At 44.4% G+C, this 26,542-nt stretch overlaps 1 protein-coding gene across 3 annotated transcripts in view; it reads left to right on the forward strand.

Moving 5' to 3' along the window:
- Window positions 1-26,177, forward strand: part of LOC115113748 (tyrosine-protein kinase CSK) — a 36,248-nt gene extending 10,071 nt beyond the window's left edge. For 2 of the 3 annotated variants that reach the window (XM_029641708.2, XM_029641710.2), the window contains exons 2-13: window positions 14,513-14,589; window positions 16,873-16,986; window positions 17,322-17,434; window positions 19,836-20,055; window positions 21,767-21,860; window positions 22,084-22,149; window positions 22,255-22,354; window positions 22,939-23,029; window positions 23,164-23,237; window positions 23,464-23,659; window positions 23,791-23,877; window positions 24,113-26,177. In XM_029641708.2, the coding sequence (XP_029497568.1) occupies window positions 14,575-14,589; window positions 16,873-16,986; window positions 17,322-17,434; window positions 19,836-20,055; window positions 21,767-21,860; window positions 22,084-22,149; window positions 22,255-22,354; window positions 22,939-23,029; window positions 23,164-23,237; window positions 23,464-23,659; window positions 23,791-23,877; window positions 24,113-24,295 (1,353 nt within the window). In that variant the 5' untranslated portion in view covers window positions 14,513-14,574 and the 3' untranslated portion in view covers window positions 24,296-26,177. Of the gene's footprint in view, window positions 1-139; window positions 379-14,512; window positions 14,590-16,872; window positions 16,987-17,321; window positions 17,435-19,835; window positions 20,056-21,766; window positions 21,861-22,083; window positions 22,150-22,254; window positions 22,355-22,938; window positions 23,030-23,163; window positions 23,238-23,463; window positions 23,660-23,790; window positions 23,878-24,112 lie in introns of all 3 variants that reach the window. The other variant, XM_065013161.1, reaches the window with a different exon arrangement.
- Window positions 26,178-26,542: the final 365 nt, after the last annotated feature.

Raw genomic sequence — 26,542 nt, forward strand, 5'->3', positions numbered from 1 at the left:
GGTGTACACATTACTGACAAACTGAAATGGTCCACTCACACAGACCCGTGTGGTGAAGAAGGCACAACAGCGCCTCTTCAGCCTCCTGAGGTTTTAACAAATTTGGCTTCTCATCAAAAACCCTCACTAACTTTTACAGGTGCACAATCGAGAGTATCCTGTCTGGCTGTATCACCGCCTGGTACGGCAACTGCATCACCCACAAACGCAGGGCCCTCCAGAGGGTGGTGAGGTCTGCACAATGCATCACCGGGGGCAAACTACCTGCCCTCCAGGATAGCTACAACGCCCAACGTCACAGGAAGGCAAGAAAGATCATCAAGGACAATAACCACCCGAGCCACTGCCTGTTCACCCTGCTATCATCCAGAAGGCGAGGTTAGTACAGTTGTATCAAAGCTGGGACAGAGAAGCTCTTTTTCAATCTATCTCTAGTACAGAGAGGCGGCTGCCTACTTTCAGACTTGATATCCTTGGCCACTTTTTAATAAATGGAACACTAGTCACTTTAATAACACCACTTTTAAGAATGTTTAAATATCTCATCTCATATGTGTACACTGCATCCTACACTATCAATTGCATCATAGCCGCACTCACTACCTCATCCATATATTTATATATTCTCATCCCATTCCTTTACTAGATTGTGTGTGTTAGGTTTTGTTGTGGAATTGTTGATATTACATGTTAGTTACTGCTGCACTGTCGGATCTAGAAGGAGAAGTATTTCGCTACACTCACAGTAACATCTAAGATTGTTCTTAACTCACTTGCATAGATAAAGGTTAAATTAAAAAATCTGCCAACCATGTGTATGTGATTTTTATTTCATTTAACTGCAGTGCAATGCTTTGTCTTGAGCTGTCATGCATTGCAAAGCTCATAGCTAACAGTCTAGCTATGGTTCCATTGTAGACATGGAAATGCCAATGGCCTGTATTTATGTTAAGTCTGGACCAGTGTTTGTGCATGAGGTTATCTTCACCCACAGTATGTGAGACTATTGTACAGTCATAAACAACCTGTTGGCCTTGTCTCTATGCTCTCTGTTCCACAGGGCTGCCTGCAACTGCTGCCTCTGCAAACATTTGCAGGTTACTTTGCAGAAATCTTCTCTAAGCATCTCTCACTAGGCTTATGATCTCAGATTTTCACACACCTTCTCCGATGGCCTCTTTTTATGCAGGTCAGACAAAAACAGGCTTTTCAGTGAAGCACACACTCCATTTCTCAGCCTGGGGAATCTCATGTAGCCTATCCCTCTTCTCCTAATGGGATCAATTCTGCCTGCCACTCAAGTCACTTCAATAGAGTCAGTGGGTGTAGGATAAGATGGCTTTCATTTGACCACCTTTGGGCATGTTTGAAGTTTTCTCCAACCCTACCTGTCTTCACCCCCTTGAGCATTGAGACATCTGCTTGCTTTTTCCCCCTAATATTGTTGGTTGCTTGACATTCAAATGAAGACTTGTCCACACATTGCTTGGTGTCTTGGCACATCTGTGTGAGGAGACTGCATGCAGCCCCGTGTGGTATTATGTTATTGAGAGAAGGATTCTTTATATCAGTAATGATGAATGGTTTGCTTCTGAGATGAGCTCTTCACAGCTCTGCTCATACAAAGTCGGTATTAAGAAAATAACTGAATACCAACGCATACGATGCTCGCGTGCCTGTTCTGGTATATCTTTGTGTGCATCTTTCTGGCTGTGTGACAGTATGTTGCGTGTGATCTGACTTGATGTGGGCTGGGTGAATCTAGGCCATATGTAGAGACTAGAGGAGATATAACACACTTTAGCACACTGTCCTGACCTGGAGCTCAAGGACTTGCAGTCTTGCACTCACTAAACCCTAATGTCTGCACCATATGACCACTTTCATTTCCCTATCAAGAATGCGTTGTCTTTATTACAATGAAGCATGTTTGTTCATTCTGATTTCAATTTGTTGAATATCTTTATTGACATTCTTTGTCTCACAAAGATTTATATTAGATGTATTGTAGCCTACCACAATTTCCTTTAATCTCATCAGGAGCCTAGTCTGTCTTTTTAAAGAAGAGGAAGATAAATTCAGTTCCACCCTCTGTCGAGGGAGCTAATGGAAGTCTGTTTAGGGATTCATTATTCTCAGTGCTGGCTGGTGTACAGTAGGGTCCGATGGCCGCGGGGTGTGGCTCCATTGTTCATGTTTAGTGTCCGAGTGAAACAACTCTCACGGGACCAGTACAGAAAAGTATGAAAATGTATGCACTCTCTACTAGAGGTCGACCGATTATGATTTTTCAACGCAGATACCGATTATTGGAGGACCATAAAAGCCGATATCGATTTTTTTTTAAATTAAAAATAATAATGACAATTACAACAATACTGAATGAACTCTTATTTGAACTTAATATAAATACATCAATAAATTCAATTTAGCCTCAAATAAATAATGAAACATGTTCAATTTGGTTTAAATAATGCAAAAACAAAGTGTTGGAGAAGAAAGTCAAAGTGCAATATGTGCTATGTAAGAAAGCTAACGTTTCAGTTCCTTGCACAGAACATGAGAACATATGAAAGCTGGTGGTTCCTTTTTAACATGAGTCTTCAATATTCCCAGGTAAGAAGTTTTAGGTTGTAGTTATTATAGGACTATTTCCCTCTATACCATTTTGTATTTCATTAACCTTGGATGTTCTTATAGGCACTTTAGTATTGCCAGTGTAACAGCTTCCGTCCCTCTCCTCGCTCCTCCCTGGGCTCGAACCAGGAACACAAGTCTGTCAGTTGGAGATGAGTGATTTGTGTTGTTGTACCAGGACCCTGCTCTGCTAAACCCTCTCATTGCTGTGTGTGATGAGGCTCTTTGTCACCTATTACTCTGGCTTCTCCTGTAGACGGAGTGGGGAGCTGTGCAGTGCAATGAGGCACATTGACTGAGGCAGGCAGACTGCTTCTCTGCGTGTTTAAGACATTGCAGCAGTCTATTTGGCTGCTAGTGCCGGTACCCTGCTGTCAGGACCGAGCGCAGTCATTTCTGTCTCACTCGCTTTCACACTGTCTCAGCCTCTCAAATCCCCTTTCATGGCTCAAGCTCCTTCTGTCTCGATTTGTCTCTGTTCAAGGATCTCCTTCGTCACCCTCTCCTTAGTGTGCATTCCTCCCCTCGGCCTCCATGCTGCTTGACAACTAGGGGTTCCAGCCCCCACCCCCTCCAGCTGTCTGCCCACCTTCCCCAGAATTTATTTTGTAGCATCTCTGACAGTCTGTGGATGGAGAGACTCCCCTCATGTACACACACACACACAATTTATGAAAAGGAATGCAGATTAGCAAATTGCCTGCATGTGCTGAGATTGAGACAACAGCTAAGAGATCTGCTCTGCCTCTGCGGCTGCTCTGGCTCTGCGGCTGCTCTGGCTGCTAACACAATAGACGGTAGCGCTCGCTCTCTCGCTCTCTCGTCTGCAGCTTCTGAAGGGAAGGGGTTTCTTGCTGCCTTCACCTTTTATGACGTGCTGTCAAAATAGGCTACACATTCACTCAGATCAACCCCCTCCATTTCTTCTGCATGACATACTGTACTGAACTCAAGTGCATACTGCTGCCTACCTGTCATTCCTGTGAGACTCTCTGACACTCACTCCACACCATGTTTTTCTACAAATGGAATAGAGGATGGGGAATTTATTAGTGATGGGGGGGGCGGGTTGATATACAGCTGCTTATCACAATATTATTTTGGATGATATTTTGATACTTTGATGCCGTGTGTGTAGCCTAGGCTAAATAAATAATGCAATTATCTTTTTTTTTTTTGCAAGGTAGAGCTAGTCGGCTGTACCTCCGCCAAAACTCCGGTATGTTGAATCCTATGGCTTGTTCTCCATAATATTTAAAAATGGGGAATCAACATGTTTTCAGCACTTGTATTTCCATGACCGATCAAAACTTTCTCTTGTTTCTCTGCAGCAGTGAGCAATATGTTTGGAACATCAAATCGCACAATTGAATTGCAATACATATAGAATCGTAATACATATCACATCAGCACCTAAGTATCATGATAATATTGTGAGTTCCATGGCAATTCCCAGCCTTAGAATTTATGGTGTTATATTGGAGGTACTAAATGCCCAGTGCACTCATAAACATGCTTTTGCTGTATTATATAGTTGAAGTTTACATACTTTAAACTCAGTTTTTCACAATTCTGGACATTTAATTCTAGTTCCCTGTCTTAGGTCAGTTAGGATCACCACTTTATTTTAAGAATGTGAAATGTCAGAATAATAGTAGAGAATGTTTTATTTTTTTCATCACATTCCCAAAGGGTCAGAAGTTTACATGCACTCAATTAGTATTTGGTAGCATTGCCTTTAAATTGTCAAACGATTCGGGTTACCTTCCACAAGTTGGGTGAATTTAAGCTATTCCTCCTGACAGAGCTGGTGTAACTGAGTCAGGTTTGTAGGCCTCCTTGCTCGCACACACTTTTTCAGTTCTGCCCACAATTTCAAAGGATTGAGGTCAGGGCTTCCTGAGCGGTATGACCGCTGCGTGGTCCCATGGTGTTTACATTTACATTTAAGTCATTTAGCAGACGCTCTTATCCAGAGCGACTTACAAATTGGTGCGTTCACCTTATGACATCCTTATGACTATACTTGCATACTATTGTTTGTACAGATGAAATTGCTCCCAAGAATGAACCAGACTTTAAAAAATTAAAAAATATTCTGAGGTCTTGGCTGATATCTTTTGATTTTCCCATGATGTCAAGCAAAGAGGCACTGAGTTTGAAGTTAGGCCTTGAAATAGGTACACGTCAACTTAGTGTATGTGAACTTCTGACCCACTGGAATTGTGAGAATGAATAAGTTAAATAATCTGTCTAAACAATTGTTGGAAAAAAATGACTTGTCATGCACAAAGTAGATGTCCGAACCAACTTGCCAAAACTAGTTTAACAAGAAATGTTTGGAGTGGTTGAAAAACGAGATTTAATGACTCCAACCTAAGTGTATGTAAACTTCCGAATTCAACTGTATCTACTGTATATTTCCACACTGAGGTTGGAGTAATACTAAAATGGTGAATGTCCTTTTTAGTGTAAGAGCTGTTTGGAAATACCGCCTACATGTCTGTCGGTTTTGATGGGATGGAGTTTTGGCCTGCAGTAAAGTAGTTAATAGACCAGTAAGAAAGCATTCCAAACCTCTCTGCCAGTAACATCTAGTTTTGTTTTTCCCTCCCCACTCAGAATACTCCCGACAGTTCTAGAAAAATCTTGCTAGAGAAATTGTTTGCTTTCAAATACAATGGTCAAAAATAATCACAGTAAGGTATTTAATTGTTACCCAGAAATGATTTTGATATGGAGATAAAAATGGCTGCTCTGGGCCTTTAATACAACTACAGTACCTTAGGCCTAGGCTATTTGCTGAGTAGGTCTCACGCTCAGATGGCCACAAGAAAAGCATCAGCTCTCTTGTACTGTCTCAACCTTCAATCTGTGGGTAATATGGTGACTGTCTAGTGGTGAGTATTTGTATGGGCTTGGAATACGTAGCCTAGAGTACTGATGGGCCTGGATGAGATCCGGTCAGGCTGACAGTTGAGCTGAAGACTGAAGCGGTCCGGTCAGGACCTCGGCAGTTTGAACACGAGCTCTCTCTCCTGCTCTCTACCTCTCCTCTCACATGTAGTCAGCCTGTTGTTCATCTGTCTATCCCCCTGAAACTAAGAGTAGGAGAACAAGATAAACAACAGATGGGTCCAGCCGTTTCAGTGGGACTGTGAAGAACGGACCATGTCTAAAAACAGAGAGAATTGAGCGGTGGAAAGGTGGCGTGCAGCAGATGGCAGAGCCAGACGTGCTCTGTTTAATGAGGTGGAGGGGAGTACTACGAAGGGATGCCCACATACCTCCCTCTGTCTTTCTATTTTGTCTCTTTTCCTGAAGGCCCCTCGCTCGCTCTCTACCATCTCTTCCTCTGTATTTTCCTTTCTCTCCCTCAGATGGATTTCTCCTCCCATAGCTGCTCCACATGACTCTTGAACAGAGGAATTCAGATCTAGGCTGATCATTTCACTCAAATATAATCATTCTCTTCTCGCTGTTGCGGTTGTTCCACTTTTAGCTTTGTGTATTCCCCACAAAGGCTTGTGTATTCTATTTGTATACCGAAACTAACCCAGTTGTAAGTATAGTGTGTCCCTTGTGGTGCCTTTATGTAGACGTTGGCAAACACCTACCCTGAGGAAGCTTGCCAGCATTTTGCTAGAGAAATTGCCATGTGAGATTCGGAGTCACCTGTGTCTGTCTTCTCTGTGCTAGGGGTGCTGACCTGGTCCTGTCGTGGAAGTCAAATTTTATTTATCACATACACATGGTTAGCAGATGTTAATGCGAGTGTAGCGAAATGCTTGTGCCATGTTACTCATGAGCTCACGTTGTGCTGTTTGTCTGTTCTCTCTATGCTACTGGGGCAGTGGGACACAGGGTTAGGGCAGACACATATGAAAAGAACAGAAGGGCTTATTAGACTCTGGGAGCGAGGCTGCTTTATCTCAGGGCACATCGTGTCTCACTGCGCTAACACTAATCGTAGCCCACTTCCTGGTTCCTGCTACTAGGGACAGTAGGAGGGAGGCAGCAGACAACACCGTGATAGCCAGGCCTGTGCTTTGTCTGACTGGAGCAGTTTAGCACCCTGATACTGTCTGTCAGTGCCCTGCTTTAGAACCGCCAACACTCAACAGCGCACAATGCCTCAAACTTTCACTGTGCACTCTGCAAGGGAGGGTCCATGTTCTCCTCACTCAGTTAGGCTGAGGCTAGTAGAACGTAGATGCTGTGAGGACACCAGTCACAACACTGGACTCACTGTGCGTCTCACCAAAGGATTGTTTACACTATGCTTCTGTGCAGAGACTAATGACATCTCACTTGTGATATCCATACTCTGTGCAATGACAATGTTTTTTTAGTTGACCTATATTGTGATTTTGGTGTGGTTAGGCTAATCAATAGTGTAAAGAATTTCACATTCAAAACTTAACTATTGAGTCATCTGTTGTGGACAGTTATGCACTTGTCTCGTCAACATCGGACCACTCCACTGAACTGTGAATGTGTGAGCTGTTGCTCTGTATTTGCATAGTCAGGAGGTCAAATTTCCATATTTCTCCCCGTACCTTTCTTTGCTGCCAGTAAACTCTACAATACAAACTCTGTGCTACAGGCCCAGCACACACACCTGTAACCTCTGAGCCTACCATGAAACTCCTCCTAACATAACATCAACATGTCACCAAATAATTGATTGCAATGAATTTCTACAGTAGCCTCAACAGCACCCTCTATGGTAGCACCATGGTGTAGCTGGAGGACAGATGTTTTCAATCCTCTGGCTACTCTGACTTGAACAACTAGTAGGCTCATGGTTCTCATCCCCTTCTATGGACTTTCACAGTAATTATGACTTCTGAAGGAAGTCATCCAAGCGATCAGACCCCTTGCAGTATGAATTAACCTCTCTGGTACAAGTGGGACGCTAGCGTCCCACCTCGGCAACAGCCAGTGAAATTGCAGGGCGCCAAATTCAAAACAGAGATCCCATAATTAAAATTCCTCAAACATACAAGTATTATCCACCATTTTAAAGAAACTTCTTGTAACTCTAACCAGTGTCCGATTTCAAAAATCGATGTCATAAGGTGAAAGCACCAATTTGTAAGTCGCTCTGGATAAGAGCGTCTGCTAAATGACTTAAATGTAAATGTAAATGTAAAAAGGCTTTACTGCGAAAGCACACCATGCGATTATGTTTGGTTCTGTGATTAGGTGCTGACCTTACAGCCATTTTTCCAGCCAAAGAGGAGTCACAAAAAGCAGAAATGGAGAGAGACTTACTCACTAACCTTTGAATTTCATCGGATGGCACTCAGGACTTCATGTTACAATACATGTATGTTTTGTTCAATAAAGTTCATATTTATATCCAAAAATCTGTTTACATTGGTGCGTTATGGTCAAATGCATTGTCTCAAACAAACATCCGGTGAAAGTGCAGAGAGCCACATCAAATTACAGAAATAATCATCATTAACATTGATAAACGATACAGGTGTTAAACATACAAATAAAGAAACTTCTCCTTAATGCAACCGCTGTGTCCGATTTCAAAAAGGCTTTACAGAGAAAGCACACTTTGCGATTATGTTAGGTCTGCACCTATCCACAGAAACCCATACAGCCTGGGTGTCAGTTATGACAAATCCCGGACGAGCCCCCACTTATGTTACGAATCCCTTTTGGCCCGACAGTCTAGGGGTATGTTAATGAGACCCGTAACATAACTCAGGGAAATTATAATAGTGACAAAGTAAAAGTGTGAACGAAATAACCAGGACAACTGAAATCTACCGTCAAACTCAAGGTTTATTTGAAAACACACGGTAATGGGGGGGAGCAGGAAAAGGGGCTGAGCTGGACCCAAGGAAAGAAACAATAAGTATTCAAAAACACCCCTAAGCTAGACTAGCCTACTTTAACAACAACTAACTAACCAAAAATACAGTGGGTTGTCCGCCCAGTTCTAACTAGTGTATTTAACAAAGTCTACATACGGGTAGTGTATGCCCATGGGCGACTTGTCTTGGTTTCCCCTTTTCCCACCAGCAAACAAACACCATAACCAAAAACAATACTCACAGGTGAGGACAAAGTGCTATGAGGTGCTCAAACAAAAGAGGTTACTACACAGAGGGAGTGAAACACAGAGACCTACAGACATGGCATTTACTGAGAGATTGAGCTCTAGAGCAAACAACTGACAGGGTTTTTAAACCAAGGGAAAGGAACTGTGCTAGGGTAGGAAACAGGAGGAGGTGTGTCTTCTGATTGATGATTGGATTGGGGAGTGATGATTTTCACCTGTGAGGGGAGAAGGAGAGAAAATAACACAGGATACACACACACACACACACAGGATACACACACACACAGGATACTGGTATCCGTAACACAGCCATTTTCCAGCCAAGGAGAGTGTCACAAGTCAGAAATAGCATTAAAATTAATCACTTAACTTTGATCTTCGTCTGGTGGCACTCCCAGGTTTCCATGTTAGACAAATGTTTGTTTTGTTTAATAATGTCCCTCTTTATAACCAACCAAGGTAGGCATTACCTTCTTTTTTTTTTCGCGTTTTGTCCAGTGAACCGAATGCTTAAGGCGCATGCACTAATAAGTCCAGATAAAGTTTATTTTTTAAGTACAATAAAAGTTAGTAGAAACGTGCCAAACGATGTTTAAAATCAATCCTCTGGTTGTTTTTGTCATAAATAAATCTATTTCAACCGGACAAAAGCTTCGTCAATAGGAAAGAAGAAACAAAGGCGCGCTCCCGATCAGGCGCATGGCTGTGTGCTGTATCTCCCTCCATTTTTCAGAGTAAAAGCCTGAAACAATGCCTGAAGACTGACCACTTGTAGAGAAAGCCACAGAGCTCGTGAACTGGGTCCTAAGTCTTTGTATGGTGGATAGGCTTTCAATAGAAAATCAGCCTTTCAAAATAATAGTACTTCCGGGTTGGCTTTTCCTCGGGTTTTTGCCTGCCATATCAGTTCTGTTATACGCACAGACATTATTTTAACAGTTTTGGAGAACTTTAGTGTTTTCTATCCAAATCTACTAATTATATGCATATCCTATCTTCTGGGCCTGAGTAGCAGGCAGTTTAATTTGGGCCTGCTTTTCATCCAAAATTCCGACTGCTGCCCCCTACCCTAGTCAAGTTAACATCTTGTCCATCCAATCAAAGTATCAGGTTATGAATCTAGTACAGCTATAGCTTATGCTTGCAATCTAGCACTGTAGTGCGTAAATTCTGGTGAGTAGTTGACTCAAAGATGATAGTTGAACAGTTTTGAACAAATTCATTTCTTCAAATTAAGGAGAAGAGGCAGGGAGAGGGAGTGCTAGCTATATATTTCTTAGTTTGATTTACCAACTATTGCAGTTTAATTAAATCAACTCAACAACCTGATTCTGAGAGGAATGCTATTTATGTTTGCTAGATGGCCAAGGCTATCCAACACAGCAACTCTTCCAAGCCGAGGTAAGCTTTCAGTTTTATTGCCACCGGGGCCTGCCTGTGTAACTGCTTGATGTACATTGTACTGTGTGATTGTCCACTTGGATTTGACTGTGCGATTACTAACAGTTAAGTTCTATTTGGTTGACTATAACGTTAATATGTTTACAACTATGGCTGGGATGATACAAGTATTTAGATATCATTAGTATTGTGGCAAGGAAACTAAGTGGATTTAAATTATTTTGGAAAACATTGTCATCCAGAGTCATTTTCCAAGCTATCGCACACAATTTAACATACAGCAGGTTTTTAAAGGACCAAAAGGTCAGGGGTTTATTCATTCTGCCAATTCTGTTGCAAACATTTCTTAAATAGAAGCAAACTGAACTTGGAGGGACCTACCTGAATTTGTCCAATGGAAAGTGATTTTTGTTTTCATTTCAACTGTTTCGACTAATGAGTGTTCAAGGCGGTATTGAACGTGTCACTGTCTCGCCTTGATTACTCCAATTTTGTCTCTCGACCTGTGCACCTATGTTATGAACTTTCATTTGTAGGCTACGTTGTAGCAACCTCGTGATGGGTAAAAGGTACATTTAGAGTATCATTTAGTAGCCTAAACCTATCAACGTTATGTTGATGTGGAATACGAAGAACAGTCAGCCAATATGCTTTAATATAAATAAGGCCATGCTCAGTAAAAACAAATGTTCCTCCCTAATCTTGAACGGCACCGACCGCCACTGCCAGACACTCAGGTCATGTAAAGTAGTTGAGTTCTGAAATGTGAACTCTGTGCACCATCCATTTCTACCTGGAGCAACCTGTCATGTAAGCTAATGTTTCTCAACAGCATATACTACTCAGAATAGAGTTTTCACAATGTGGTACATACGCAACACTCTTTCTGTCTCCCACTGGCATAGTTGTTACATACTGTAGGCCTAATCATGATTGTGGTTGTTTTTGGAAGTGTGAATTACTGTCCACTTCTGACCAGCTGCAGCCATGGAGAGTTCAGCCAGCAAAGGAAAACAATCAGTAGCACGCTGACTGCACAAGCAGAATGATCTTCACATGAAGCTGATGCAATGCTATCCATCTGGGGAGGCTCTTCTGGCAAACATATATACCATACCTACTTGCTTAGTGCTTGTTGACTACACAAGCATGACATGGTAGAAATAATAGATTTAGCTGTGGATACTGTGTTCATTCAACACTAGATGGCTAGAAAGGGGTACTGAGAGGTTTTGGATGGATGGTTTTCCTTTCAGAGATTGTGTTTTTTACACTCACTGGAGAGTGGCGTAAAGTTTTTCCAACTAGATTCCTCAGCAGAGCACTGTGCTTGTAAAATGGAGTTTATTTATGGTTGTCTGTAGTACGGTGTCTCTTTCTCAACAGTATTTCTTGGCTCTGTGAATGAATTGATGTAGACCTAGTGTGAATGTAGCCTAAATGGAGCACCTAATGACTGTCATTGAACTCAGCAGAGAAAGGAGAATTCTACTATATGAAGAGGTAGTTATTGTTTTATAGTGTGTTACATCACTCGGTGGATTTCCATGGTAGCGATATCAGCAGGGAGCCTGCGAGAGCTGAAAAGAATAGAGGGGATGAGTGGGAAAGGAGGAGATTACACTCCGAGGTATAGAGCATCACTCACATGGCTGTGTGTGTACGCACCTTCCATGAACTAGACTTGCTGAGTGGGCTCTAAGCAGCTCTGTCTTTGACCTCAGTACGTCAGCACTGCTGCTGGAGTTGAGCTCATTTCTCAGACGTAATCCACCTTCCTACCTTGGTTCAGAAACCTTGCCTGGATTTCCTCACCGGCTCTGTGTAGAATCATCTCCTTTCACCAGCACTATAGGAGCCATGGATGATTGCATATGGCTGTTTCACACACATACGCTGACTGACACTGAAGTGAGGAGGATATTCAGTCCATTTTAGAGGACGATGGAAGTAGGCTCGATTTAGAGATGCGTATTTATTATTAAAAACAACAGGTTTTTGGCGTGATGCTTTCCCTTTGCACTGACTGACACTAAGGCAAATAGAAAAGTGGGTGGCCTCTGGGTATACCAGAGCTGCTATATCTGCCTCTGTCAGTTTGCATACAGGTCTGCAGCAGTCTGCAATTAGCCAACTTCCTGTTTTAGAACAGGATGTAGAACTAACAGTGCTGTGCTGTGTGGCCATTGATACACTGTAGTGGTTGTATGGATGAGGCCAGCCAGCCCACCCAGGCCTTCTGGACATGCGTCATTTAATAGCACTAGAATTCTACAGTACATTTATGGAGTTCCGAAAGCACTGTGTTACTATCAGTATCTGGCTGGATGGGGCTGCTGTCCACAACATTGACAGACTGGACACTACCACCACACTACCCACCATTGCGACCTGTAGGCTCTTGTTGGTTGGCCCTCGCTTCATACTTGTCGCCAAACCCACTGGCTACAGGTTATCTACAAGTCTCTGCTAGTTAAAGCCCTGCCTTATCTCAGCTCACTGGTCACCATAGCAGCACCCACTCGTGTGGGTAGCAGCACCCCCAAAGCCAATTCCTCCTTTGGTCGTCTTTCCTTCCAGTTCTCTGCTGCCCATGACTGGAACGAATTGCAAAAATCTCTGAAGCTGGAGACTCACATCTCCCTCACTAGCTTTAAGCACCAGCTGTCAGAGCATTTTACAGATCACTGCACCTGTACTTAGATAGATGGGCTGTTTACAGATAGGCTATCTACCTCATCCCCATACTGGTATTTATTTATTTATTTTGCTCCTTTGCACCCCAGTATCTCTACCTGCACATTCATCTTCTGCCGATCTACCATTTCAGTGTTTAATTGCTATATTGTAATTACTTCGCCACCATGGCCTATTTATTTCCTTAACTTACCTCATTTGCACTCACTGTATATAGACTTTTTGTTTTCTTTTGTTCTACTGTATTATTGACTGTTTTGTTTATTCCATGTGTAACTCTGTTTTATGTGTCGAATTGCTATGCTTTATCTTGGCCAGGTCGCAATTGCAAATGAGAACTTGTTCTCAACTAGCCTACCTGGTTAAATAAAGGTGAAATAAATTTTAAAAAACAGCAAAACAGCAGCACTATTAAAACGGGTTGACTGTAAGTAGAGTCCCTGGTCACAGGGACTCTATTTTCTCTGTCTGTAGTGAGGTGGGAGGCACTGATTGCCCACCACACCAAGCCATCGGGGAAAATACAAGTCAGCCACTTCCACTTCTCACTTCCCCCTCACTTCCTGTTCTCGGGCGGTCTGAAGTGAGAGACGCGTTAGATGAGGTTGTGAGAGGCGAGGTAGATGAGGTTGTGAGAGGCGCGGTAGATGAGGTTGTGAGAGGCGCGGTAGATGAGGTTGTGAGAGGCGCGGTAGATGAGGTTGTGAGAGGCGCGGTAGATGAGGTTGTGAGAGGCGCGTTAGATGAGGTTGTGAGAGGCGCGTTAGATGAGGTTGTGAGCTACTGTACTGGCCCTAATGTGGGGAATTTACCATGCTGTGTGTGTGTTTGTCTGATGCAGCATGAACCGTATGGCCTTGTTGTGTGCCTCCCAGTATTTTCTCTGCCCCCTCTTTCTCATCCTCAGGGACAGACCACCGAGACACCCTTCAGGCCAGGCATCTGCTGTGTTCTGCATGCATACTGTAGCCTAGATCTAGCCAAACAGATCATACTGTAGCCTAGATCTAGCCAGAACAGATCATACTGCTCACTACTGTAGCCTAGATCTAGCCAGAACAGATCATACTGCTCACTACTGTAGAGCATTCAGCTCTCGCAGCACAGAGGCCTACCTGACACAGATGAGCTGAGATAGTGGTGGGTTTAGCTTTAGAGATCAGAGCAGTGGGCAACATTTCCTTTGGGAGGATCAACTCTCCTGCATTCGCCTTGCTCTGAAGGTCACCGTGGAGAGGCACAATTATTGGCACTTAAATGCTTATCTGCATAGAGGAGTAATATTTTTTTTTTGTCCTATATTTCACTCATTCTAGTACGTAGGCTTTTATTGCAGTCTATAACAGCACATTAAGTGTTTTTTTTTTTGCAGTAGATGAGGTTGTTCCAGTGTTCATGCACCTTGGTCGAAAAACAAGGTAGTGACAGTAGGCTATTTTTCCTCTGCATGTGAATCTTATTCACAGCGACTGAGTTGAGTTGAATTGACAAAGTAAACTGCAGATTGAAGCTGTTTAACAGAACTAAGCAGAGTAACATTTTGAATCTGTTTCTCTTTTGCTTAGTGACCAGACCACATGTGGTTGTCTACCAGGCTGAGCATACATCCTGTTCCAGTGTGGTGTTAGTCTGTCAGAGGGAACCACAATACGTGGTGATTGGCTGACTATCTTCTCTTCTGTTATCCTGCAGCTCTGATGGTACCAGCTGACCAGTGACACCTGCCTGAGGACACCTCCCCCACCCCCTTTACCATGTCTGGGATCCAGGTGAGAGGAACACATCTACACACGCGAGCTAGTAGTGGACAAGTCAACTGTTTGTTCACCCCTGCTTGCAATTGCTAATAACCCATCCGCAACCATCAGACTATATGAAAATCTGAGGCCCAATAGCATTTTGCACATGTTCTTGATGACTGTTAATAATCTCACTGGTTTGAGACCACACAATCAACCGAAATAGTGCTGCTAATAGCTCTATACTGCAAATGATGTGGTTGAAGAAAAACAAATCTGCGATTTAAATGTATAAGTTTGTCTTCATTTCTACACACTTTCTACCTGGCCATTTTCGTTTAGACTGGAGTATTTCTTCATAAATTCTAACACGTACGAACCACTCATAACCACCCACCAGTTGAGAACCGCTGCCCTAGAAGAATAAATAAATCTTTACTCACCATAATGTCTTAAATCGATAGAATGAATGCTTCAATCTAGTTGACATCGGTCAAGTTCTGTCATCCCTGCTTCTTTTGCGGAGAAAAGACATTTAGGGACCAGATTAGGGGGGGGAATTAAATAAATTGAGATGGATCTCGCTATCTATAGCTAAAAAAAACTGGGAAGATTGTCTGTGCAAAGTTTCCAAATGACATAAGTTTGACTGGTTGTAAGGAAATAGAAAGCTATGAATACGACCCATTGTGTTTCTGATAAGATTTAGTTCTGCTTGGTGCATAATTTGTGGTTGACATACTATCTGCTTTTATGATTCCAATAAATATACCCCCTGTAGAGATGTGATCTAACTGCACATTCGCTGAAAGAAAATCTGATTTCTCCACTCCTGTTCCTGATTAAAAATGTTGCCAACATTTGCATAATTTTATTGCAAGAAATGCTTCTGCAGGAGTTAATATTAAGGCTATGAGAGGTAGTAGTGTCCAGATTTCAGTGTCCATTTAACCCATCTGAACAGTAGGCTACAGTTCCCTTGACGTACCATAGGCCTATTTGGTGTCCCCATCTTGTGACTGTTGAATTTGTACAGATCCATCGCACAACACTGCTATCATCCTCTTACCACTTCACCAAATCTTTCCCAAACATTACCTTTCTGGCCTTCGCTTCTCTTTATTTTCTCCATTTCACACCTTTATTCGTATTGAATTAAACTCAGTTTCTCTGCCCGTTCTCTAAAGTATTTTGTGATTGGCGTGTAGGCTATTTGACACGTGTACAGCTGGGCCCTAAAGCTCAGGCTGACATGCTAATGACATATAGCCTAAAATAATGAAAGAACCTCAATGTAGCCTATTGATATAAATTGCACAATTATACCTTTACATTTAACTCTTTTTTTAAGGTATTTTCTCTTTATTCAACCCGCCACACAATGTCATGACCCTAAATACGCCTGCCCTGCAGATATAACAACGGGGGCTGCAGTTTGAGTCAACCCATGCATCACTAAAGAACGCATGCATCCTACTTACACACACATTCTAATGTGCCGTGCCTCTTTCAGAAGTGTCATATTTCCTGACCGACATTAGTGCCTCTGCTTTTCATCTGCCAGCAGCAGCATAGCATGACTGACATCCCCCGTCTTCACATTTGCTTATCAACCCAAATTATTTTTATCTTTGGCACACAACAGTACATAACTCTCACATCGCTCCCCCTGTGACACTCGTCTCTCTTTGACTCCTATCGGGAAATGATCGAGGGATGTGTGTCCTGATAACGATATCAGACACACACAGCTGTGTGTAGTGCATTGCTTCAGGAATACACCAGGTTATATGAGGATAGTGGCTGCGCCCCACCCTATTCCCTATATAATGCACTACTTATGATCAGAGCCTCTAGGGAATAGGATGCCATTTTGGATGCACCTTGACTCACACACACACACACACACACACACACACACCTGCTGCTTTGTACTGTCATTGCCTCTAACTGATAACGTCTTCACAGGGGTCATGGTTGTATGTTATTCACAACACTGATGCCACAACACCACTGGTTAGACGTGGGAGCCTGTTAATGCCTATAGAATAGGCCCACATGCTATATGGTCTGAACAGCGTATAGGACAAACCAGCATAGCTACCTTTTTGAATAGTAGACCTTTTTATATTCTTGTAATAATGTGTTATTTGATTGTAATGTGTTACTGTAACCCGATGGCAATATATTTCTCCCTGGAGTGTCAATGGCGTGAATGCAATTCACTTGTCCAAGCTATGACTATCTGTAACCTTTCACTGTAGTCAATCTCAGTGTTTATAACAGCGCCTCTCCTCTTCACTTGTGACCTAGGTGCCATGGTTGCCTGGCACAGAGTGTGTAGCCAAGTACAACTTCCAGTCGACGAATGAACAGGACCTGCCTTTCTGTAAAGGAGATGTGTTGACCATAATCGGAGTCACCAGGGTAAGCACGGCTCACCTGTCTATACTGTGTGAAACCGTTATTGTGCTGGACTTGTGTAGTTCTACAGCGGTGTTAACCTTAAGGATTGGACCTTTTTTTTTTCTAATTTTCACCTAAAATGACACAGATTTGGGTAACTGCCTGTAGCTCAGGACCTGAAGCAAAGAGATGCATATTCTTGATACCATTTCTGAAAGAAAACACTTTGAAGTTTGTGGAAATGTGAAATAAATGTAGGTGAATGTAACACTTTAGATCTGGTAAAAGGTTAACACAAAGAGAAAATGCACGGGGGCACGGCACGGTTTTAAAGGGTGTTTCTGCTGCTATTTCAGGATCCCAACTGGTACAAAGCGAAGAACACAGTGGGCAGAGAGGGAACCATCCCAGCTAACTACGTCCAGAAAAGGGAAGGGGTCAAGTCGGGGGGGAAACTCAGTCTTATGCCGTAAGTACACGAGTACCTTGCTGATCTGTCACATAGGATATGCCCTTACCTGTGAAGTTCCCATGTTTCACTGTATAATAAAGGTATGAATATGGGGCTTAGTTCATTAGAGTTCGAGTGTTACAAAGGCCTGATAGGAGACGTTGGTAATTGATTTGTTCTTTTTTTGCCGCTTCTCTGTCCCCTCTGCTCTCTGGGTGGCTGCCTGCCACTGCGGGTGGGGCGAACTGGCGCTGCGATTTGAATCGGGCTCTTTGAAGGGACAGCTATTTCAAAAGAGGGAGAAAAAAAACTAGACTTATGCAAATAGAATAAAACTGGAGGCCAGGAGGAAATCGGAGTTCTCATACACACACACACACACACACAGGACAAGGCTGAGGTTGCTGCACTCAAACGTGTTGGACCAAAACACACTGATGGGGATGTGTGTGTGTGTGTGTGTGTGTCTTTCTCTGTCTCACACACACACACACTGAAGACTCTCTCCCCCACCATCCCCATCTTCTGAGCTTAACCGCCCAGCTGAGCAGAGGAAAGCTCAAGCGGTGTGGGGAAGGGTGACCAGTCAAGTGTTACAAGGAAGGACAAAGGCAAAGCTACTCCACTGGACAGGGAACTGGCTAGAGGGAGTCGGTGGGTTTACTGTCCTTATGAAGTAGAGGTCACCAGTTCAGGGACTGAGTGGTGTCCACTGCACTCATACTCTCCTTCAGCTGTAAGAGAGTCAACTCTGTAAGTACAGCTAATGATGCATCAGCCCTGTGGATCCCCTCAGAGAGCGGTGGTTAGTGGCGAGAGTCCGAGGGGGGTTATTATGTTTTTACGAATTGGTAACAGATGTCTTGGGGAAAACGCTCCCTGTTGGCTTATATAACCAACAGTGTCAGCTGTGTTCTTGGTTATGTTGGTCTACACACTCTGAGAGATGCTGCTCTTTGACCTCATAGCTCACTGCTCCCACCTGCTGGTAATCTTCTACACTGTTGGTAATGAGGGAAATACGGCACCACCCTAAAGAAGACTGGCAAAAGGCCTCAGTTCCCTCCTCACTGCAGTCTCTCCTACCTCCTTCCGCACTCTCCTTCCTTTCTCTATTTTCCCCTTACTTCTAGCAGCCTGTTTTCCCTTTCTCCCATCGTACGACTAATGAATAGCACAAACTGCAACATAAATGACATATTACATGCCCTGCTTCCTCATTAAATGGTCTGACTGATTGCTTCTGTGTGCTCCTCCTGTGTTTGACTGGTTGGTCATATGTTTGGCTGGTAGCTCCTGTGTGCTCCTCCTGTGTTTTGGCTGTTGGTTACTCAGCGTCTGGCTGACTGCTGGCTTACTGGCGCCTGTTCTCAGATTAATGGGAGTTAAGGAGGCTGCTGTCCATGGAGAAGCAGCTTCGCTGATCTAATCAACTCAATCCTCTCTCCGCATTAAGCCGCTTTGCACAGGCCCTGCTCTGTCTCTGTCTTGGTGCTGGGCAACAGAGGGAGGGAAGTGTGTAAATCAATTACACACTTTGATTACCCTTAACTCACCAGCCCCCAGAGAGACCCCTGTGGACCTCCTACTGCTCCTGTTTCCATACTGCTGGAGGATTCTGTGTTAGGGTCTACTACAGATAAGAGATTAATGATCCTAAGGTAAAAGCCAAGAAAGGGCTTTTAGAAGCCAGTAGAAGCCTGTAGATCTTGTACATGAGGTTAGATGGAGGCTGTGTTTAATAGCTTGAGCTAAAACAAAGAAGGGAACCGCGTGTGTTTTCCCTAAGAGAGCTTTTTAAGTCCTGTGCCCTGCAACTTGCCTTGTGGTCAGCCGGGGGCAGGTTTTATAGACTGTGTTCTGAGGGGATGAGACTCTATGCTGCTCTCTCTAAAAGCCTCCTCAGTGAGGTCTCACCTCTGTGATTGAGGGGTCTGGTAGGCCCTGCCTTGTGTCTAGCCTGCCCTGTGCTGCTTTGCATTTTCCTGTTATTGCAGAGCCTGTGTCAGTTTCAGACTCTACCTGCCTGTGTTTTTGTGGCCGTTTCCTGTTTACATCAAGGCACTTTCTCACTGGCTCCTTGAGACACAGACAGACTCACTCCACTGCTCTAAGTACAACTGCCTAGAAATGCCACTGTCTTACATTATGCTGATCTACTGCTGTTGTCCCCTTTACCTTGTCTATAACTGACTGTTTATCAACTCTTTAATACAGGGCTTTGTATGTGTGTACACAGAGGTAATGGCCAACATTGCATGCTTGCAATAATAATAATAATAATGAGTAGATCTCCCATCTACTTATAAATTGTCTTTTTGCCCTTTTAATGACCTTGGTATGGTAATTTTCTGTAGTCCACTAAGGCCCTATCTCTGTGTCCTGTCCCTCCCCCTCTCCTTCTCGTGTCCATCTCCAGATGGTTCCATGGTAAGATAACGAGGGAGCAGGCAGAGCTCCTCCTCTACCCCCCAGAGACTGGTCTGTTCCTGGCGAGGGAGAGCACCAACTACCCTGGGGACTACACCCTGTGTGTCAGCTGTGACGGTAAGGTGGAGCACTACCGCATCATCTACCACAACGGCAAGCTCAGCATCGACGAGGAGGAGTTCTTCCAGAACCTCATGCAGCTGGTGGAGGTAAGGCGGTGTCAGCCTGTCCCACACGCTCCCTATTTCTTACTGTTTAGGCTCCTCCCTCAGCTCTCGCACTGCCTATCCTGTATGGTGGTAAAGTACTCATCAAGGATGCTTAGTCACATAGTTAGAGAAGGCAAAGGGGGTGGAGGTTATTGATGGGAGAGCGATCAATATTAATTTGGGAAATGTATTAAATCCATACTTGGAGTCAAAGTATCAATATAAGTTAACGTTAGCAAGCGCTAGTCGGCTGTACCTGGTATTTTTTTCATCCTATAGCTTGTTCTGTCTTTTTAAATAGGGAGCCAACATGTTTTCAGCACTTATTTCCATGACTGATCAAAACTCATTTTCTTGTGTGCTCTCATCTCTCTGCAGCAGACTTATAGTGTGCAATATGTTTGGAACATCAAATGGCAATACAAATATAATCGGCACCTAAGTACCATAATATCGTTCGGTCCCTGTAATTTCCCAGTCCTAGTGGAGGGAGACCTCCGTCTACACTGTGGTCTATTAGACAGCTTCTACTACAGCAGTAGGGCTGAGTTAGTGTGTTAAGGGAGGAAGAGGGCCATGGTGGGAAAGGTCTCTCTTCCCCAGAGATAAGACGCTCCATCAGGCTTCTAGCTAGATGGCTTCTAGCGAGATTGTTTGCAATCGCACTTTAATTAACGCTCATCTCTTTCCCAGAGGCGCTGCTGGGATTTAGGCAGGAATCTGCACACTGGCATCGAGGACCATCTGTCTAACTGGCACACTCCATCTTATTATCACTCCACCACAATCCTCTGCTTATTCCTTCTGCGCTTTCTCGCTCTCGCCTTACCCCCCACCCCCCGCTCTCACATTCTTGTGATTTTTAGCTCATTCTTTTCCCCCTTACTCTCACTGGCCTGTCACAACAGGCTCCACATTGGTACACACAAGTTGTCCTTCCCTGTCAAAAGACCCACATTTGTGGTGTTAACCACATAATGGAAATCAAACACTGTTGCATTTAAGGGATTAGTCAATCACATGTTAAGTACTTGGGTTATTATGGATGGTGGGTACTTATGTGTGGAGATTCAAGTGTGTATTCAGGCACATTGAGTATTTTTGTATTGTCCAAATATCAGTTATATAACCTTGGTTTCATAACTGCAACAATTCAGAAATGTGTTAATTTGATGGGTCTTTAAAGCTCAAATACAGTGTTGACATGAATATATTTGTTTAGTAGCTTGTACAGAGGCAATAGTTCCTATACCATGCTGCCATCTGGTGGTTGTGAATGCTACTCGCATGTAAAACAGACAGTGGCAGTCAGATTACACTGACTGGGTGCTTCTCCATTGATTTAACAAACTAATCACAGGTCAAAAGGATGGCCGGTGTGTTTGACTGGTTAACATGATCGCATGTAGACCAGTTGGTGTCGACAGGATTATGTGAGTGTATCTAAGTGAAGGTGTGGTTAGTGACCTCACCACCAAACACACAATTTCCATGCTTCTCCTGTTAACTAGCAGAGTCCCCACTAGCCCTACAATCCCAGCATCCTTTTCACCCCAGACTGCTGAGACCCTTCTTGACTCCCGCTCTTTGTTGTCTGGTCTTTGACATACGGTTGACAATGCAGTTCTACCTCCTCAGTGTGACTATGCAGCTACTGTTAATACACACACTATCCAACTCACCATGTTCTCTCTCGCCGATCTCCATTCAGCACTACACTAAAGATGCCGACGGCCTCTGTACCAGACTCATCAAGCCAAAGCTGATGGAGGGAACGGTGGCCGCCCAGGATGAATTCTCCAGGAGTAAGAACACTTTACTAACCTTGTGTTTCCATTCTCTGAGTCACTCTTGGTCTGTAAGAATACACAGTGACTCAGTCGGTCTTCATCTTCTGTAGTACAGGAAACCTGGGCTTAATCAGCAGTAAGTCTTTAACCTTGTGCTTTGCTCTGTCTGGGGAAGGATGATGTTGCATTAGATCTGCTGGAACCTGAGTCTGACTTTCTCTCTGTTGCTGCTCCACAGGTGGCTGGGCCTTGAACAGAAAGGAACTCAAGCTCATCCAGACCATTGGCAAAGGGGAGTTTGGAGGTAAAGACCCTGACTGAGACCAGCGCTGATAAAGATGTCTCTTTCCATCCCCGTGTGAGATTTGTGTGTCATTGTCCAATGTTACATCTCTATGTATCTGTTCAGATGTGATGGTGGGGGACTACAGAGGGACCAAGGTGGCAGTGAAGTGCATCAAACACGACGCCACGGCCCAGGCGTTCATCGCCGAGGCCTCCGTCATGACGTAAGTCTCAACCATTCTGTTTTGCCTCCCGGGTGGTTAAGGGCGCTGTATTGCAGCGCCAGCTGTGCCACCAGAGACTCTGGGTTCGCGCCCAGGCTCTGTCGTAACCAGCCGCGACCGGGAGGTCTGTGGGGCGACGCACAATTGGCATAGCGTCGTTAGGGAGGGATTGGCCGGTAGGGATATCTTGTCTCACCAGCGACTCCTGTGGCGGGCTGGGCGCAGTACACGCTAACCAAGGTTGCCAGGTGCACAGCGGTTCCTCCAACACATTGGTGCGGCTGGCTTCCGGGTTGGATGACCGCTGTGTTAAAAAGCAGCGCGGCTTGGTTGGGTTGTGTATCGGAGGAAGCATGACTTTCAACCTTCGTCTCTCCCGAGCCCGTACGGGAGTTGTAGCGATGAGACCAGATAGTAGCTACTAACAATTGGATACAACGAAATTGGGGAGAAAAAGGGGGTAAAAAAAAATCGCAAAAAAAACCCATTCTGTTTTATGGTCTTACCCACTTTCTCTAAAACCTTCTGACTGTGTCTGTACACCTTAGTGCGTAGCTATGTCACTAAAACCCTCTTCCCTGCAGGCAACTGAGGCACAACAACCTGGTTCAGCTGCTGGGGGTGATCGTAGAGGAGAGGGGCAGTCTCTACATCGTCACAGAGTACATGGCCAAGGTACTTCAGTCTAGTCTATTGCTTGTCCAGGGACTACTCTATCTAGGCCGTGGGCTGGAGTCCACTGTCTCTTTATGATAGGGTCTGTTCCTACTTCCCAACTTCACAGCCGTCCCTCTCTCCCCCCACCACAGGGCAGTCTAGTGGACTACCTCCGTTCTCGAGGACGGACCGTGCTGGGAGGAGACTGTTTACTCAAATTCTCACTGTAAGTCATCCTCAGGAAGTTCTGCAGTATTGGATTTCTTTATTCAATTATAATGTGATTTCCCTGGAGAGGATGCCAGAAAACAAAGTATTTTAAATAGCTATTGGTATCACTTATCTACAGTGAAATTAGTTTAGTCTTGGCTGAGTGATCCCATTGTTTCTCTCTTTATCTGTGTCTCACATCTCCACTTGGTGACTTCTCCTCGTTCTCCCCTGCTGTGCAGTGACGTATGTGAAGCCATGGAGTACCTGGAGGCCAATAACTTTGTGCACAGAGACCTGGCAGCCCGGAACGTGCTGGTGTCTGACGACAACATCGCCAAGGTCAGCGACTTTGGTCTGACCAAGGAGGCCTCGTCCACACAGGACACTGCCAAACTGCCTGTCAAATGGACCTCCCCTGAAGCCCTGCGAGAGAAGGTAAAGGTGGAAAAAGAGAGGATTGGATGGATGGAGGGAGGGAGGGAGCATGTTTAAATAGTGTAGCCTAAGCTCTCTCTTTGTCTGTGGTGTCTTGTGTAGACCTCAGCATCTCTCTCTGCCCCCTCCAGAGGTTCTCCACTAAGTCAGACGTGTGGAGTTATGGTATCCTGCTATGGGAGATCTACTCCTTTGGGCGTGTGCCTTACCCCAGAATTGTAAGTATGACATTGTAAGGTGACTCCAGCAAGGGGCAGCAGCCTTATCTGTATTGCTTTCTCCAATGCAAGGCAAAAATGGATATATCTAGATGAGTGATGTATTTAGTATCATTTAATAGCTGTGAAGCTTTTGCACAGGCATAGGTTGAAGCCACTGTTCAGACAGTGGATGTTAGAACGTACTAGTAGAGTATGTGGTTGGGTTGATAACGCCCTCTTCTCTGCTTCTCAGCCCCTGAAGGAGGTGGTGCCGCGGGTGGAGAAGGGTTACAAGATGGACGCCCCCGACGGCTGCCCGGTGGTGGTTTACGATGTCATGAAGCAGTGCTGGACCCTGGACGTGGGGCTGCGGCCCTCCTTCCGCATGCTGAGAGACAAGCTGTCACATATCAGAGCCAAGGAGCTCTACCTGTGAGGGGCAGAGAGGGAAGACACAGCAGACTAGAGCGGAGGGAGCGAGCTTCCGGGCTGGGGAAAACTAACTGAAGCAGGACCGGAACTCATCTGCCTGCTTCACCTGTAGACCACACCCTACCTGATACCTGAGCTGTACCTGTTTTCCTCTGGGACTGTAGTAAACCCTCCCCTGTGTTCCATTCCCCCTCTACTCTTCTGAAAGAAAGGAACAGAAGTCCTGTATGTGTTGTATAGCTTTCTGTCAGCTGGTTGTTTTCCTCCTCTGTCCAGTCCATCAGCCTCCCTCTACCCCCTTCCTCCTACTGTTCTCCCAGTCTCTTTACTGTGACGTTGTCACCTCCTCAAACTCTTCTTATTTTCTTCTTCTCAAAAACGTGATAATGGGGAGGCTGGCCTTTTCCTCCACATGTTTGTAAGGTGCTCTAAATCTCTCTCGGTCTGTCTCTGTGCCTTGATCATTCCTGTATCTGTGTTGGTTGGTAGTGTGGCGCTGCATGCTGTCTGTCTCACTCTCCTGTATGGGGCCTTACTTGGGGCTTTGGCTATGTGCCAAAGTGCTTTCAGTATACAGAGCTCCAGACCCCCTCAGCTTCCAGAACCTACTCCTCCACTCGGACTATTCAGTTTTTATTCATTTTTTTTAAGAAATCTTTTTTAAATAATTTTTCTGGGGGAGGTTGGTTGTGCAGTTCTCTTCCTCCGGCTCCAGAACAGGTTCTTCTATGTCTGTTAAAGAGAACATTTCAGAGGAAAAGAGGCCAGTACGTAAAGAGCCTCCGCTGGGAAGCGCCTATCTCCTACTCCACACAGGACAGGGGAGGGAGGGGCACTTCTCAACATAGTCGATTCATCATATGTGGGCTTGTTTTATATTAAAATATAATTGAAGGATAAAGAACCAAAAGAAGCCAAGAAAAGACAGACTGAAGGATATAAGAAGGTTTTAGTGTAGCGAATGCTGGGGTTGGGTGTGTGCATGCCGTGCCAGAGGCCTTGGGTTTAACTGTCAGTGCTTTCAATGTTTATTATGCTACCATGATTATGAATAAATCATTCCATCTGAACAGTGTGGAAAGAACGTCAACAGTCCACACTGACATCACAGGGAGAGGGGGCTCCCCTCTGAAAGCACCTGGGTACTATTCAGTCATGTGAATGTCCTGGATGATAGAGGTAACAGCAGGGCAGTGGGCCACTGGGGATGCCCTGGGTGTTTGTTCCATATGAAGTGAACCTTTAGTCATTATGCTATTACACACATTCCCACACGGTAAATATTCATTTACACAGAGGTAATACAGCCATTCCACACACTTTACATACCCCCTGGGTTCATACATACACTTGGGCCAATGAATCTTATTTGACTGAACTGTGAATAAGGTATTCTAACTATGGCTTGTTCCTGTGGTCTTCAAATCACATTTTATTGGTCACATACACATGGTTAGCAGATGTTATTGCGAGTGTAGCGAAATGCTTGAAAGAACCTGTGACTTCACAGATTGAGCCTAAAATAATTCTCACACACAGCTCTGTTTTAGAATGTAGAAGTGTTTATGAGGGTGTGATAATAGATATTGCTGACGTGCCAAAAGAGCCTTCAAGCTGTGAAGCTGCAGTGTTCTGTGTCAGCTGATCTGTTTCCATTTCCAATGGTCAGTCAAACAGACTAAAGCTCCTCTCATCATGTCATTCTCGTCTCCATTCTTTCCCCTGGGGTGGCTGTTCCTCCAGTGATATTCTGCTGCAAACAGGACACACACACAGAATGACTCTGGGCCTGAACTGAGCAGAGCTCAAATGGAACAGCTTTAAGGGCCTTGTCTGTGTGACCGTGTATTTTTTTTGTTTTGTAAAGAAAGAAACATGATTCCATATCTTCAGCTTTTGTCTCTTTCTTTGTGGCTCAAAGCCTTCCTCCTTCGCACATGTGTTTTTCTGTTTCCATCCCTCATCCTGTCTCGCCAGCCCTGTTGCTTGGACAATTGTCCATGGTCCGGGCTGGCTGGCTCGTTTAGATTCCTATGAATCTTAATGGCGCTGACAGTCCAGAGTGGTAACAACGGGCTGGTTACACAACACAGGGTGCTCTCAGCCAAGGCTGTGTGCCTCTGCTTAGCTGTCAGAACCCATCATTACACTGGGCTGTCACTCCATCTCACATTTACAGTGCTTCTGAAAACACAGGAGGAGCATTGCTGGAGCGGGACCTCAGATTTAGATGCATGTTTTGATGTGTACT

The sequence above is a fragment of the Oncorhynchus nerka genome, linkage group LG28 (genome assembly GCF_034236695.1).
Source record: "Oncorhynchus nerka isolate Pitt River linkage group LG28, Oner_Uvic_2.0, whole genome shotgun sequence".
NCBI classification, from domain to species: domain Eukaryota; kingdom Metazoa; phylum Chordata; class Actinopteri; order Salmoniformes; family Salmonidae; genus Oncorhynchus; species Oncorhynchus nerka.